The sequence below is a fragment of the Octopus bimaculoides genome, chromosome 9 (genome assembly GCF_046866305.1).
Source record: "Octopus bimaculoides isolate indiv1 chromosome 9, ASM4686630v1, whole genome shotgun sequence".
NCBI lineage: Eukaryota > Metazoa > Mollusca > Cephalopoda > Octopoda > Octopodidae > Octopus > Octopus bimaculoides.
In genome coordinates this window covers 94,873,813-94,890,274 of record NC_142936.1, presented here as the reverse complement: position 1 = coordinate 94,890,274, position 16,462 = coordinate 94,873,813, and the positions used below count along the sequence as shown (strand labels likewise).

The following is a 16,462-nucleotide window of genomic DNA, read 5'->3' as shown; positions in this document are numbered from 1 at the left end:
CTGTCTTATCTTCAACATCCCTGTGAAATTGTCCATGCATTCTTTTCTTTAACCATCTATATTCAGTTTTATTCGTTTTCAATTACTTCTACAGTGCTTTATCTTTGCAATCTTTCATCTTACACAAGCCTGACCTTCTTACTTCTGATAATAGCGGTTCTGTGGCATTTTTTTACATACTATGCTATGTTGTTCTCTTCTACTCTAATGCTGTGTTCGCTTCCAATAAGTCCTCTTCCCCTCTTTTTCTTGGTGCATACAATCTGTCTGTGTCACTTTTTGGGTGGAGTGACCCATATCTAGTTACCAACTTCCTTATCTTTCTTTCTAAGCTGATTAGTTCGTCTACTGTCCATACGATTACCCCTGCTCCATATCTAAGGAATAAATTCGCCCAGGTGTTGATAGCTTCAATCATATTCCGTCCGTTTAATTTCGACTTAAGCATCAGTCTCAGTCTGCGCAAGTACTCCACCTTAAATCTTTCTGTCATTTCTTTCTCCATCAATTTATCCATTTCCCAAATCCCCAAGTACTTATCGCCCGTCTCTTCTATCTGCTTCATAACCTCCCCCGACGGTATCGCTAGCCCGTCCATACATTTGATTTTGCCTCTCTTCAAGACTAACACACCACAGTTTCTCAGTCCAAACTCCATTCCGATATCAGCACTGAAGGTATACACCGTATCAACAAGGGAGCTGACTTGGGCTTAATCTTTACCATAAAGTATGAGGTCATCCATGAATAATAGGTGGTTGACTTTTTGTTGGCGGCTTTTGAATACATCCCCAGATTTTGCTTTCCTCCGAATCAGTGTCAGTAGTATCAAGCACAGTACAAAGATCAGCGGAGACAGGCAGTCCTCTTGGAAGATGCCCCTCCTGATTTCTACTGTCCCTACTTCCGTATGCTGTCAGGTCCGTCCTCCAATTCGCCATACTTTCTCCAAGCAATCGCTCAACATCTGATGCAGTACCAAATAGGTTCATACATTCCATTATCCAAGAATGTGGGATCATATCGTACGCCTTGCGATAATCGATCCATGACATGGCTCAGTTATTTTTCCTCATCTTGCAGTTTTGTCTATCAGGAGTTGATCCTTAGTACCTCTGCACTTACGCTTGCAATCCTTCTGCCCCTGTGGCAGGACTCCATTTTTTCCCCAGATGTTCGTACATTGACTCTGCTAGTATTCCAGTCAATAACTTCCACATAAGTGGAATATCGGTCTCTAATTGTCAACCGTATTGCCTTTTTTCGATGGTTTTTCAGGCACAGCACTGTCCTACCTAGTGTCAACCACTCTGGTGTTACTTGGTCGGCATTTAACAAGGTGTTCAGATGTGCTGCTATTCGTGCACGACATTCACCAAATCATTTTATACAGTAGCCTTGAACTCCATCTGGTCCCGGGGCCTTCCAGTTGCCCATGTTTTTGCTGATTTCCTTCACTTCCCTAACTGAAATTACTAGTTCCGCCTGTTTTGGACAGACAACTGTTTCTTTCAGTTCTTGCAACCATTCAGCATCCTTCTTATGCTCCTTGTCTTTGCGCCAGATGTCACTCCAAAATAGATAGAAAGACAGACAGACAGACAGACAGACAGACAGACAGACAGACAGATAGATAGATAGATAGATAGATAGATAGATAGATAGATAGATAGATAGATAGATAGATGTAAATAAATATGAGATAAGCAAGAAGACAAAAATGAATTAATCACAACTTCAGTTTTGTTTCATTCGTCTCTAACTGCATCGCACCTAAATGACACGGTGTGAAAGATCAACGAATATACAAGCTTCAATATGTTGAAGTGGCGCTACCTCAGGCTAGCATCAAGTAATACCACTTTGCATATATATATAATAAATCCCCCAAAAAAAACAACAAACAGAAAAAAGCACAACAACGCGAGGACGTGGTACATGTACAGTATTAGCAGACGCTCAGGGAAAGAGAGAAAGATGGTTTAACGTTTCGAGCAGACGCTCTTCTCCAGAAACACAGGAAAGTCCAATAGAAAGTAAGACGGATATATATATGTATATATATATATATATATATATATATATATATATATATATATATATATATATATATATATATATATATATATTTCATTTCATTTCATTTCATTTCAAAGTTTCAGCTCAGAGCTGCGGCCATGCTGATGCACCACCGTGTTGCTACACTGTTATTACAGGGAGCCTCTTACAATATGTGGCACTTGGTGAAGAATGGAGTTTGATTTAGCAACTCTCATTTGCACCTCCTGCCGCGAGGTAGGTTCATCTGGGACTCTCGATAGGAAGAGGTCCAGCTTTGATTTAAAAACTCCTACATCTACTTTGTGCAGATTACTCAGGCTCTTTGGAAGAATATTAAAAAGCTGTGGGCCCCTGAATCCCAAGCTGTTGCAGTAACTGGTCCTGAAGCGCGATGGCATTGCTGGTATCTTTGGCACTATGCAGTGCCGTCCCGTTCTGGCATTGGTGTAGCTTTCAATGCCAAAATTTGGCACAATTCCTTTCAGGATCTTCCAGATGTATATTACTGCATACCTCTCCCGCCTTCTCTCCAGGGAGTAGAGTCTTAGCTGTTTCAGCCTTTCCCAGTAGCTGACCAGTTGCAAAGAGACAATCTTCTTTGTGAATCTCCTCTGGATTGCTTCAAGGTCTGCTGTTAATTTCAGACTGGTGGGTGACCACAGCTGTGAGCAGTAATCCAGGCGGCTGAGGACGAATGTCCTCCAGAGGATCATCATGGTTTCCTTATCTCTGGTTCTGAATGTTCTCAGGATCCATCCAGCCAATCGTCTGCACTTTGTTGCCATTCTGGTAATGTGCACTTGGAAAGAGGTATCATCACTCATGTCGATACCCAGGTCTCTCACTGATTTAGGCTCTGGGATTGAAATTCCCTGTGGACCAGTGTACTCTGTAAGTTTCATATTCAGTTTTGGACGTTGGTAGCGCAGGGCTTGGAATTTTTCAGCATTAAACTGCATATTATTGTCCTCAGCCCATCTGTAAACTGAGTCCAATTCCTGCTGCAGGTGTGCAACATCACTGGAGTTCTGTATTTTCTGCGAGACTTTTGTATCGTCTGCGTAGCTTGCAAGAGTGGCTATCCGGGCACTTGAAGGCATATCTGAGAGAGCGACTATAAAAAGCAATGGTCCCAAGACAGTGCCCTGTGGAACACCGCTCATTATTTGTGTTCTCACAGAGGTGGCTCCATTAGCCACTACTGCCTGACTTCTATCTTTCAGAAAGTCATGTAACCACTCTCCAAGTTTTCCAGCTATGCCAAGATCACGCATATATATATATATATATATATATATATATATGCAAACAAGTATGTATATATATGCACGTACATAATTATATTCCTTTAATAATATCAATATATCCAGGGTGATTCAAAAGTCGCCATACATAGGAAGAATTTATCTTTTTATAAGAAACAGTTTATAAGAACAGTTTTTAATTTTTTTATCAGGCTCTATAGGATTACCCTTGTTTTGAATACACATTGCAATACGTTTACGTCACTCATTATGAACTCGTAATAGCACATCTGGTGATACGTGTGCAAATGAGTTGGTGATGCGTTCCTTCAAATGATTTATGTCTTTTATCTTTCCGCGATACACCATGCCTTTCAAATGACCCCAAAGATAGAAATCAAGAGGGGTTAGATCAGGGGATCTGGGGCTCGTATAAACTGTTTCCTATAAAAAAAAAATAATTTTTTCCTATGTATGGACACTTTTGAATCAGCCTGTATACATATATATATATATATATATATATATATATATATATATATATATATATATATATATATATATATATATATATATATATATATATATGTATATATATATATATAAGCATGTGCATATATATATGCATACATGTGTGTGTGTGTATGTGGGTGCATGTATGAAGGTAAGTAGATAGGAACACAACACAATATGCATTTATTTTCCATGCTGAAACATGTACTTTTATTGTTTTTTTTTATGACGATTATTATTATTTTTATAAATTTTACAATTTTTTAAAACATTTTTTCCATTTAATATAATACAAAAGAGATTTACGACGTTATATGACGTCGATGTGCTGAAAACGTCAGTCAAAAACATGTAAGGCACATGGCTGCAATGTCACAGTATATCTGAATGCATGTCTATATATATATATATATATATGTGTGTGTATATATATACACGTGTGAGTGAATGTATAAAGATCAGTGTGCATGTATGTATAACTGTATATGGACGTGTTGTGTGTTGTTAACTTCATAATTGGCTTGATTCAGCCTGCACGCTGAGCATGTGTATATGTATGTACACATGCAGACACATACACACACAAATATATATACGCTTTGAAAAAGGTTTAAATAAATAAAATGAGTTGATGTAATCGATGAGAACAATGTGTGTGGTGACATCGGAATTATATAAGTGTGTGTGTAGCAGGGCGGGGGGGCTGTATGCTCATGTGTTTTCGTGTGTGTAAGTGTGTAGTATTCATACAGAGGTGTAACAAAATAACTATATAATATGCACCTGTATGTATTATATATACCACTGATTATATTATATATATGTATATATATATAAGGTATATTTATACATACATGTATATATATATATATGTATAGTGAGAGAGAGAGAGGGGGGGGGGGCAGAGAGAGATAGACAGAGTAATGTTTGCTATAGACAATGTATTTTGAAATATCAGTCTTTACGCCTCTATTGAGTCCTTCATTCTGTTAACATTTCTCTTTTTTTTAATGGATGTAAAACATTATATGTATGTGTGTATATATATATATATATATATATATATATATATATATATATATATATATATATGCATATATATATATATATATATATATATATATATATATATATATATATATATATATATGCATATATATGTGTATATCTATGTATATATATATAAATATACATGCATATGTATATATATATATATGTATATATATATATATATATATATATATATATATATATATATATATATGTATATATGTATGTATGTATGTATATATATCTAGAGAGAGAGAGAGAGGAGAGAGAAGGAATAAGAGAGAGAGAGAGAGGTAGAGAGTGTCTTATAAATGTCGTTGCCGTGCAATCGTAAATATCCGTCTGTCAGTATATTTTGTTATTTATGTTTTTTTCTCGAATTAATTTGTTTTATGTATGTCATTGTTACATGGTAATGTGTTTACGCACACGCAGGCGTGTGTGTGTGTGTGTGTGTGTGTGTGTGTGTGTGTGTCTGTGTGTGTGTGTGCGTGTGTGTGTGTGTGTGTGTGTGTGTGTGTGTGTGTGTGTGTGTGTGTGTGCGACTGCCCAAGGTCGCAGGTGAACCTACATCGCTGCAAGAAGAGGAGAACAATATCGGACTGCACTAAATCACAACAGAATCGCCATTGAAGAGGCGAAAACACTGGTGGTGCTCCAGCATGGCAACAGCCTTTGAACTGAAGCACATAAAGGAATAAAAGAATATATATCTATTTGTAGGCATGCATATCACATGTGTTGCGTGTGTGTATGTATTCCTTTTGGTTTTGTGGGGTTTTTTGTAAGTTTACTCTGTCGGAAGGATCAAACGCCTTATCGCAGAGAGTTGTGGAATTGATGGATTTAACGTTCCAGTTAATCTGATGGAAGTCAATAACTTCAGAAAGCCTGAAGTAAGAATTATTTTCGGGAAGGCGGAATGGCTCTGGTAATTAACACGCGGCAAGTTAATGAGAGGAGACCAGGCGGTTGAATTACAGTGTCTGAGAGAAGCTGATACGAATGCAGCTGGTTCTGATGAGCAGAAGCCATCATAGTAGGGGTAGAATAGGCAGTGAGGGGACACAGCATACCTATGGTTCAGATGTTGGTGTATGTAACTAGATATTACAAAGTGTGTGTGTATATGTGTGTGTGAGAGAGAGAGAGAGAGATGAATCTATGAGTATAGATGGGTATGTGTGTTGCCAGATGCGCCATAAAGCGTGGGAAAGCTAAGGCTGTAGTATATATGTGTGTATATGTGCATGTCGGAGCATGTATATGGATCTGTATGTTTGTCAATATGCCTTTGTTTGTGTGTGTGTATATTAAATACACACACAAATATATATATGTATATATATATATATATACATACATATATATATATATATATATATATATATATATATATATATATATATATATATATATATATATATGTATGTATATATATATATATACACATATATACGCATATATATACATATATATAATACATATGTATGTATGTAAGTGGGGTGTAGCAGCCAAAGCGAATGACATTAACCGCGCTACATGAATTCTCGGGCAAATGTCCTTTAACTTAGCCTAGGGATGATCTACCCGTTTGAATAAAATTTTGTCAACAGAAATTGTACGGAAGCCCGTCCGGTGGAATGCACCCGGAACTTTAAAAATCCAGTCACATCACACATTGAATCATGCCGAGTCTATTTGAGAACTACGTCAAGCGATCTCTTTGGAATACTCAGCCATTTACAATTTAAAATTTATGTAGTTATTGATCCATCAGCTGTGTAGTCATTGTCGAAATTGACACATGACCATTGACTTCCTTAATGTTTGTGTATCTATTTGTGTGTGTATATGTGTGTGTATATGTGTGTGTAAGTGTGTGTGTATGATGTTGTGAAACTGTAGCTGTTCATCTGTGTGTTTGTGTAGGCATAATTTCACAATATTTTTATGAGGAGAAATGTAAGTCAGCCCATGCGTGACTTATCCGTAAATCATGTCCATTTTTATATACATGTTTGTACATACGTATGCATGTAGGTATGTATGTATATACGTGTGTATATATGCATGCATGTATCTATTTATCTACATATGAGCATGTATATATATAAGTGTGTGTGTGTGTGTGTGTGTGTGTGTGTGTGTGTGTGTGTGTATCAACGTATGTATGTACGTACGTATGGATGGATGAAGATAGTTATGCAAATAATATACAAGTGAAGAAATATATATATGCATGTGTGTGTGTGTATAAACACACCCGAATAGATGTGTACGTATGAATATATATATACACACATTCATTCGATCACATACAGTTATATATACTCTTTTATCAACGTATGTAGACCAGCAATACATTTGTGTGTATAAGTATGCATGTATTTGCATGCATGTATGTATGTATGTATGTAGTATGTATGTATGTATGTATGCATGCATGTATGTATGTATGTAGCATGCATGTATGTATGTATGTATGCATGCATGTAGTTATGTATATATGCATGTATGTATTGAACGCACCTCCACAAGCTCAACGGACATCAATTTCACATTCGCATCGACATTCACAGCTGAGAAGTCTCCAATATTTCAGAAAGCCTGAAGTAAGAATTATTTTCGGAAAGGTTCTGATGAGCAGAAGCCATCGTAGTAGAGGTTGAATAGGCAGTGAGGGGACACAGCATACCTATGGTTCAGGTATTGGTGTATGTAACTGGATATTACAAAGTGAGTGTGTATATATGTGTGTGTGTGTGTGGTGTGTGTGTGTTTGTGTCTGTGTTTTGTGTGTGTTTGTGTGTGTGTGTGTGTGTGTGTGTGTGTGTGTGTGTGTGTGTGTGTGTGTGTGTGTGTGTGTGTGTGCGCCTATTTTATAGGTGCGGGATTTTCATAACAGATATCACGTGCTCATAGTTTCTGTTTCATAGCTACTTTGTTTTGACTGCTGAAGAGTCAAGTGATTTGTCCGAATGTGGCCATGTTCTTTAGAAATGTTAAAGCAGAAATCTGTTGGTTCTACGTTCGACGTTTCCATACACATCCCAGAACATCCAAGGTTCGACAGCATTGTAGCGGAATTGTTTAAATAAAATATGGGTAAATATGTGAGTGTTTGTGTACACACGCGCATACATATACATGTATACATATATAATACATATATGATACATTCACAAATCCCAACACGCATACATGCATATGTGTATGTATGCGTGTATATGTGTATGTGTATAAGAATTTGAGTGTGTATATTTTTGCATTAAAAAACTAGTTGCATCTATGGTATAGATGTGTATGTGTATGTATGTACGCACACACACACACACACACACACACACACATGCTGATGTATATAGGAAACACACTCACACACACACATACACGCACATATATATTTTTGTATGCGTACAAGAAATGGTTAATAGTGATTTTGAAGTTTCGCTTTCGAAACTTCGAAATCCCTGTCAGACGTTTTCTTTTCAAAGATTTAACAAGCATGAACTCTGCTAAGAAGTATGAAATAATCCTCCAGTTTCATTTTAAATTGTTTTTTTTTATATAATCTGACATAAAAACAAACATTAATATGGAAGTGTGCAAGTGTGTATGTTAGTACGTATGTATGTCTATGTATGTTTGTATGTATGTATATATGTACGTACGTAGGTATTATAGCACGAAACAATAGACTCTAGAGTCACAGATTAATAAAATATTCTCGTATATTCCACCTTCTGTCTTTCATTCATTATATATATATATATATATATATGTATATATGTATATGTATATATACATATATATACGTATATATAAATATATATATACATATGTGTGTATGTATATATATATATATATATATATATATATATATGTGTGTGTGTGTGTGTGTGTGTGTGTGTGTGTGTGTGTGTGTGTGTGTGTGTGTGTGTGTGTGTGTGTGTGTGTAAGTTAACATACACATAGTTAATAGATAGTTGGACGAACAAAAGTGTTCAGATATGCGATATAGTTGTATTATATAATGGCGTCCATCTGTAACGTGTTAACAATTACTTGACTATACATCTTTATATGTATCTTTTCTCTTTCTCTCTCTCTCTCTCTCTCACACACACACACACACACACACACACACACACACAAACACACGCATGCATAAATATATAGATACGATATATATGTACGTGTATGAGTGTGTGTGCGTAGATATGTACGTATATATATATATATATATATATATATATATATATATATATACATGTGCATGTGTGTGTGCCTGTATATGTATACATACATTCATATATATATATATTTACACATATATATGCATATATATATATATATAGACATATATACACATACATACATACATACAATATATATATGTATATATATATATATATATATATATATATATATATATATATATATATATATATATATATATATGTATATATATATATATATATATATATATATATATATATATATATATATATACAGATGCTTGGAACTTAAAGTATATAGCTTCATTTATAGCAAGGATAGAGGAGAAGGTTTTGCGAATCTATAGTTTGTTGGTATGAACTTGTTTTAGGAAGCAATTTTCATTGAGCACTGCTGTTTTCTTTTCCACAGAATTAAAGCCAGTATACATACATACATACATACATACATGCATACATACATAAGTACAAACACGCATATATACAAACACCTGTGCGTCTGTGTGCATTTATGTGACTGTATTTATGTAAGTATACAGAGTGAGAAAGTTGGACGAGAAAGTTAGAAAGATAGATAGATAGATAGATAGATAGATAGATAGATAGATAGTTAGACAGACAGGTAGGTGTAGATAGATAGATAGACAGACATGAGATTATAATCGATATATACATCAAACATATGTGTGTATGTGTAATCTATACATTTATGTATACATACATATATATATATATATACATACATACATATATGTGTGTGTATATATATTTATATATTTTGTGTATGTATAGACATATTGCGTATATATTATATAATGTATTCTGTATGACTGCGTGTTTGGATACAATACCATTTGATTGTAAAATCCACATATTTCATCCATTTTGTTTACTTTTTCTTTCATTTTTGTTTGCTTTCTTTTTTCTTTTTTTTTTGTTTAGCTTGTTCGTTTTGTGTTGTTTTTTTTTTCTTTTTCAATTTACGTCACGGGTTTTTTGTTTTTCGTATTTTCTTCTTTGTTTTTCATACATTTTTTTTTTTTTTTTTTTTGTAAAGGATCGGGTGAATTTTGTGGTTTGCGAACGTGCAGCGTCTGGCTCCGCCTTTGACTGCTAAGACTGGAAGCGTAATGGGAATCTTGTTGCAATGGCAGGAAGATATTTAGAAAAACATATATCAACAATGAAATAATAATGATAATGATGATGATGATGATGATGATGATGATGATGATGACGATGATGATGATGATGATGATGATAATAATGATAATAATAATAATAATAATAATAATAATAATAATAATAGTAATAATAATAATAATAATAATAATAATAATAATAATAATAATAATAATAATAATAATAATAATAATAATAATTACAGGGGCAATAATATTGTGTTGAAGGTTTGTAAATGTTTTGGTGAAAAAAAGAAAGAAAGATCCGTTTTGGTAAACGTCAGCGATGTGAAGAAAAGTTGCGATTCTTTCTAAGTCATTTTCTCGTCATCGTCGTCATCAACAACACCATCAGCCCCTCCGACGCCGCCGCCTCCGCTGCCGACAACAACAACAACACCATCGTCAACGTCGTCCACTTCGTCGTTATCGTCATCTTCATCTTCGTCGTCGTCGTCATCGTCGTCGTCCATATCACATCGCGCTGACGTCGGCGACGACGACGGCGACGACGATAAAATGGTGAGGTTTGCGTGTTTCTGTAGCTCGACGTTGCACGGGTCTTTGCCGCTGGTTATTTCTCGCATAAATCCGATATAAGTCATGGCCAGCCGCAGCGTTTCGATCCGTGACAGTCGCTTCTCGTAATTGAATGCCGGGAGACGTTTTCGCAGCTCGTCAAAAGCTTCGTTCAGATGGAACATCCTACGCCGTTCTCTTACATTGGCCGCCTTGCGTTGCGCTTGAGTTTGTACCCGTCTTCGCTTTGGTTTGTGATTATGATGATGGCTATGATGATGGCTATTATTTTGATGACTATAATTGTGATTACTATTATTATTATTATTTTTATTATGATTAGTAGTATTGCAATGTCCTGCCGTATTTAACGATCGACCCCCATCTTGATGGTAATTGTGTTGGTGGCGGTTATTGCTGCTTTTGTTGTTGTTGTGATTGTTGTGGTTATTATTATTATTATTGCTATCATTATTATTACTATTATTATTGCTGAGGTGGTGGTGGTGATGCTGAGGATAGCCAGACACGGCTGTAATTGCTCTGTTCATGTCGATAATATTAGAAGCGTTTATGATGTTGTTGTTTTGGTTGTGGATGAGATTGGCGTTGTTAATCCCCGGGTTTAAAATCTGGCTCTGCCAACTCGAATTGTCCGCGTTTACTAACACAACTGGACTGGACCTTTGTGAATAGTTCGCTGCTGTCTGCGCCATCTGTGATGTTAAACTCCCGCAGTTGACGTTCATAGAAGACTTCGTTGACGGTGCACCCAAAATCGCTAAACGGTAATCCTGTTGCTGGACGATCGAACTTAATTCCTCGTTGGGGTTGACGACCACGCTGGCCAGAACCTCGGAACGCTGCGACGTCGGTAACGCTAACGATGACAGCGACGTTGAGGTGGACGTTAACAATGAGGGCGTCGATGACGATGACGTCGCCGAAGTTACCGACGTCGACGCCGCCGAAGACAGCGCGTTTGCCCTCTCCTGGTCGCTGCCGGCTGGCAAGACGTTGCCACCATCTTCGCTGTTTACGCCGACGACGTTGACGTTAGCCGTTGGGGCGAAATTCAAGCAGTTGTACACGTCACTATAAGCTTCCGATACGACAGTCGCGTAAGGCTGACACGCAGACACAAGCGCCAGTGAAGGAGTTAAATCATGGTGAGGTTCGAAATAGCTCCGTGCGGCCTCCGACGTATGTACTTCCATTGCCAAAGCCTGCATGAACCATACAGACGCTTGGTTTGCAAAAGATCTCTTCTCTCTTGTGTTTTGGTTCTTGTACGAGCTTGTGTGTGACGATGTTTGTCAGTGTATGTGTGTAGGTGTGTTGCGAGTGGCGGTGAGAGAAGGCTTTTATGTAGTAGTAGTAGTAGTAGTAGTAGTAGTAGTGGTGGTGGTGGTGGTGGTGATGGTGGTGATGGTGGTATTAGTAGTAGTAGGGGTGTTACTAATGATATTTGTTGAATATTTGTTGGTTCTTGCAGCAGCAGCAGCAGCAGCAGTAGTAGTAGTAGTAGTAGTAGTAGTAGTAGTAGTAGTAGTAGTAGTAGTAGTAGAGGTGGTGATATTTATTGTTATCGTGGTGGGGATGTTGGGTCAGTGGTGAAGGTGGTATTTTATATGAACAGTGAAAGGTGGCGGTGAAGCAGAATGAGAAGGAGAAGGAGGAGGTGGAAGAGGAAGTGGTAGAGTAGGGGCAGGAGGTAGAGGAGACGGGTGGCGATAGAGGAGAAGTGGGGGTGATGAAAAAGAAGGTGAATGTCTACAGGTATCCTAATTGTGGTGGTTGCTGTTGTAGTAGTGATGTCAGTGGTAGCGGCGGCGGCGGCGTAAATGTTGGGGTGAAGAAGGGGAGGAGTAGAAGTATGAGGTGAAATTTTACGGTAGTAGTTTTCAAAGTGTGCGTGTATGTGTGTGTGTGTTTTGCTCGAGAAGCTTTGGTGGTGGTGGTGGTGGTGGTGGTGGTGAAGAAAGGATAACAGGGTGGGCTTAGATTTAGCTTGAAGCGTGCCTCAAATGGCTGTGGTAGTGATGGTGGCTGAGGGGGCGAGAATGGGGCGTGCCGGACCGGCGGTATGGCATAGCGCCGAAGTTTCAAAAAGTGACTCGTGGGGGGGGGGGGCAGATTGAGATGAGGGTGGTGAGGTTTTAGTTGAGGTAGTTAGGTGATTGCGATAGTAACGACGACGGCCATGGTGGTGGTGGTAGTAATGGTGGGGGTGGTAGTAGGAGGGTTCGGGGGCGTTTCTTCATGCACTTGCAGCTACAGTTATGCTTGTTGTTGTTGTTGTTGGTGTTGTTTTTCATTTAGCCCTAGGTCTGGCCTGATGCTGCAAACTTATGATCCGTTCGAACAGTTGCAACTATATTCCTCTCGTTTTTTATATTAAAGCATAGTACATCTAGGTCCACATCATTTTCCAATATGTCCGTGCTTCTTTTAAAATAAGGACTGACTTTAAAAATAAAAAAACATTCGCTGCTATTTCTAGCAGATTGAGAGACTCCTTGTGACATTCGTGGTGTCATCGTAATTGTTGCCGGTGGTTTCGTGGTAAAGTTTGTGGTTCGTTTGCTGATTGGTTGATCTACAGACTGGCTCTGCGTTTGATTGGTCCCTTGTCTGGCTGGTCGCCTTGTCTGGCACGCTTCTCTCCTGTTGCTTGTCATTTTAGCTGCCGTGGGGCTACGATAATGGTGGTGGTGGTGGTGGTGGTGGTATTGTCAACTGTCTGTCTAGAAGGCTACTACTACTACTACTACTACTACTACTACTACTACTACTACCACCACCATCACCACTATTACGACTGTTATTGCTACAACAAACGAAGCTGCCTGCCTGTACTCCTTCTACCTGTCAGTCGACCTACCTGCGTGCCTCACGCCTGTCTATTCGCCAGCCCCCTCTACCTTCACCCGTCTACCGCGCACGCTCCATATCTGTCTACCTGTTTGTTTGCCAGTCACTAAAATACTTCGATAGTTTGATCTCAACACCTAGACTCCATATATATATATATATATATATATATATATATATATATACATACGCTTACGTACATACTTGCATATCTAGGTATATATATATATATATATATATATATATATATATATATGCATATGTGGGCACAGGACGTCATGAAACGTGTACGACAAAAAAATACGAAACACGAGTACATGGAACATGAACTATTCTTTCGAACAACGAAAGACAGAAATGGAAAACAAGCCAAACATAAAGAACGACCCTTCATCTGTTGTTGGCTGTATTTTTAGTCTCGAATTTCGTGTGTGTTTGTGTGTGTGTGTGTGCATATATATAAATATATATATAATGCATTTGGTTATTAGTCATATATACATATATATATACATATATGCACACACATACATGCATACATACCTGCATACACACACACACAATGTAGTGGTTTGAAATTTTGCCATAAAGGGAGCAATTTGTGGGGAGGGGATGAATTGATTACATCGACCTCCGTATTCAACTGGTACTTATTCTATCCACCCCGAAAGTCGACCTCGGCAGAATTTGAACTCAGAACGTAGTGACAGACGCAATAACGCTATGCATTTCGCCCGGTGTGTTAACGATTCTGCTAGCTCACCACCTTACACACACACACACACACACACACACACACACACACACACACACACACACACACACAATATAATAAAATATAGTTTGATATAATTTGCTTCGAGTGAACTGTTGTTTAAATAGTCTGCATGCTGAGTGGTACTTTATTTCAACAACCTCAGCAGGATTTGAACTCATTATATAAAAGGCTAAATGGCTGGGCAAATACCGCAAGGCACAATGCGCGAGGCACTTTGCCCAGAGCTTTAGCAATTGATTATTTTTTATCCAGCCTCCTTCATATGTGTGTGCGTGCGCATGCGTACGTGTGTATACACACATACATACATACTTACATGCGTGCAGATATGCATTTACACGGGCGGCGAGCTGGTAGAATCGTTATCGCGCCGGGCGAAATGTTTAGCGGTATTTCGTTTGCCGCTACGTTCTGAGTTCAAATTCCGCCGGGGTCGATTTTGCCTTTCATCCTTTCGGAGTCGATAAATTAAGTACCAGTTACGCACTTGGGTCGATGTAATCGACTTAATCCCTTTGGTTTTCCCCTCTATGTTTATCCACCTGTGGGCAATAAAGAAGTGTATATACAACATGCTAATATGCAACATGCTTTGTGATGACTATCAGAAGAAAGAGTATTCGATTTCGTGAAAGAAATTAATATTGATATTTTGGTCAAATCAGTTCCTTGCTATTCTGACTTTCCTTTGTCGGTGAACATTTACGACACGCCTGATGAACCTATGCACCGACAGGCGAAACTCAGAGTAGCAACAGACTAACTCGACGTACATGTGATCAACAGACAGACAGACAAACACACAGACACACACTCTCAGACATACATATATATATACATATGTACACATCCAGAGCCTTGTGAGTAGACTTGGTACACGGAAACTGGAAAGTAGTGTGTGTGTGTATGTGTGTGTGTCCTTGTGTCTGTGTTTCTTCCCCCACCACCACAACCACCACCAGTGCTTACCAACCGGTGTTGGTGTATTTCCGTCTCCGTAACTTAGCGGTTCGGAACAAGAGAGAAAGAGAGAGAGATAGCATAAGTACCAAACTTCAAAAAAAAAAAAATTAATTAAATTAGTATAAGTACTGGGTCGATTTGTTCGACTAAAATTCAAAGCAGTGCTCCAGTATGGCCGCAGTTTAACGACTGAAACAAGTAAAAGATATTTGGTATCATAGCTCATGATTTTGTGTAGGTTTGTGGAACGTAGCGAGGCTGACAGTTTGGTAAAGGAATTATCTATTTTTATCATCAGTTCTTATATGCATTATGGGCCTCAAAGAGCATCGTAGGAATTACGTGCACCAAAGTGCATCATTGGCAAAACGTGCATTATGTCCACCAGAATGTATCAGGATGTGCACTAAAGTGCATTTTGTGCATCTTGCCTGACCCTCTCATAGATTTGCGAATCCACTGCTCTGAGTTGGGGCTTAAGGGATGAGAGATTTACATGCATCGACAGCTACCAGTCTTCCGCAAAGAATATCTTTGCTCTGGGGTTCAGAATTCCTCTTTGCAACCTCGTGGTTTTAAGTTCGGTCCCACTGTGCAATAACTTGGATAAGAAACTTCAACTATAGTTCCCGATCCATCAATGCCTTGTGAGTGAAATTGGTAGGCGGAAACTGCGAGGAAGCTCGCGTGTGAGTACTTTGTGCTTGTGTTTGTCCCACCCCCCGCTACCGCTTGACAACCGGTGTTGGTTTGTTTTCGCTCGAGTAATTGAGTGGTTCGGTGAAATAGATCGATGGAAAAATGTTCAGACTTTAAAAAGTAAGTACCGGGATCGATTTCTTCGATTAAAACAAGAGATTGCTCCAGCAATGCCATAGTCCAATGATTGAACAAATTAACGAAGATTTATTACTTGACATTCGAACACGTCTGTCAATGCGACGCCATATAAACATAGACACACATATACACACATGCACGCGGTCACACACACACACACATGCATACACCTCTGTACTTATATACATGTGCATGTGG

General features: G+C 38.2%; 1 protein-coding gene across 1 annotated transcript; it reads right to left on the bottom strand.

Moving 5' to 3' along the window:
* Positions 1 to 9,386: 9,386 nt before the first annotated feature.
* Positions 9,387 to 12,176, bottom strand: LOC106879791 (uncharacterized). Its single transcript, XM_014929495.3, has one exon. The coding sequence runs from the start codon at positions 12,039 to 12,041 to the stop codon at positions 10,602 to 10,604; it is 1,440 nt and encodes a 479-aa protein (XP_014784981.1). The 5' UTR covers positions 12,042 to 12,176; the 3' UTR covers positions 9,387 to 10,601.
* Between the last annotated feature and the right edge of the window lie 4,286 nt (positions 12,177 to 16,462).

Bases quoted from the DNA above. Each gene is read 5' to 3' on its own strand.
- LOC106879791 (XM_014929495.3), bottom strand. From the start codon at position 12,041: ATGCAGGCTTTGGCAATGGAAGTACATACGTCGGAGGCCGCACGGAGC.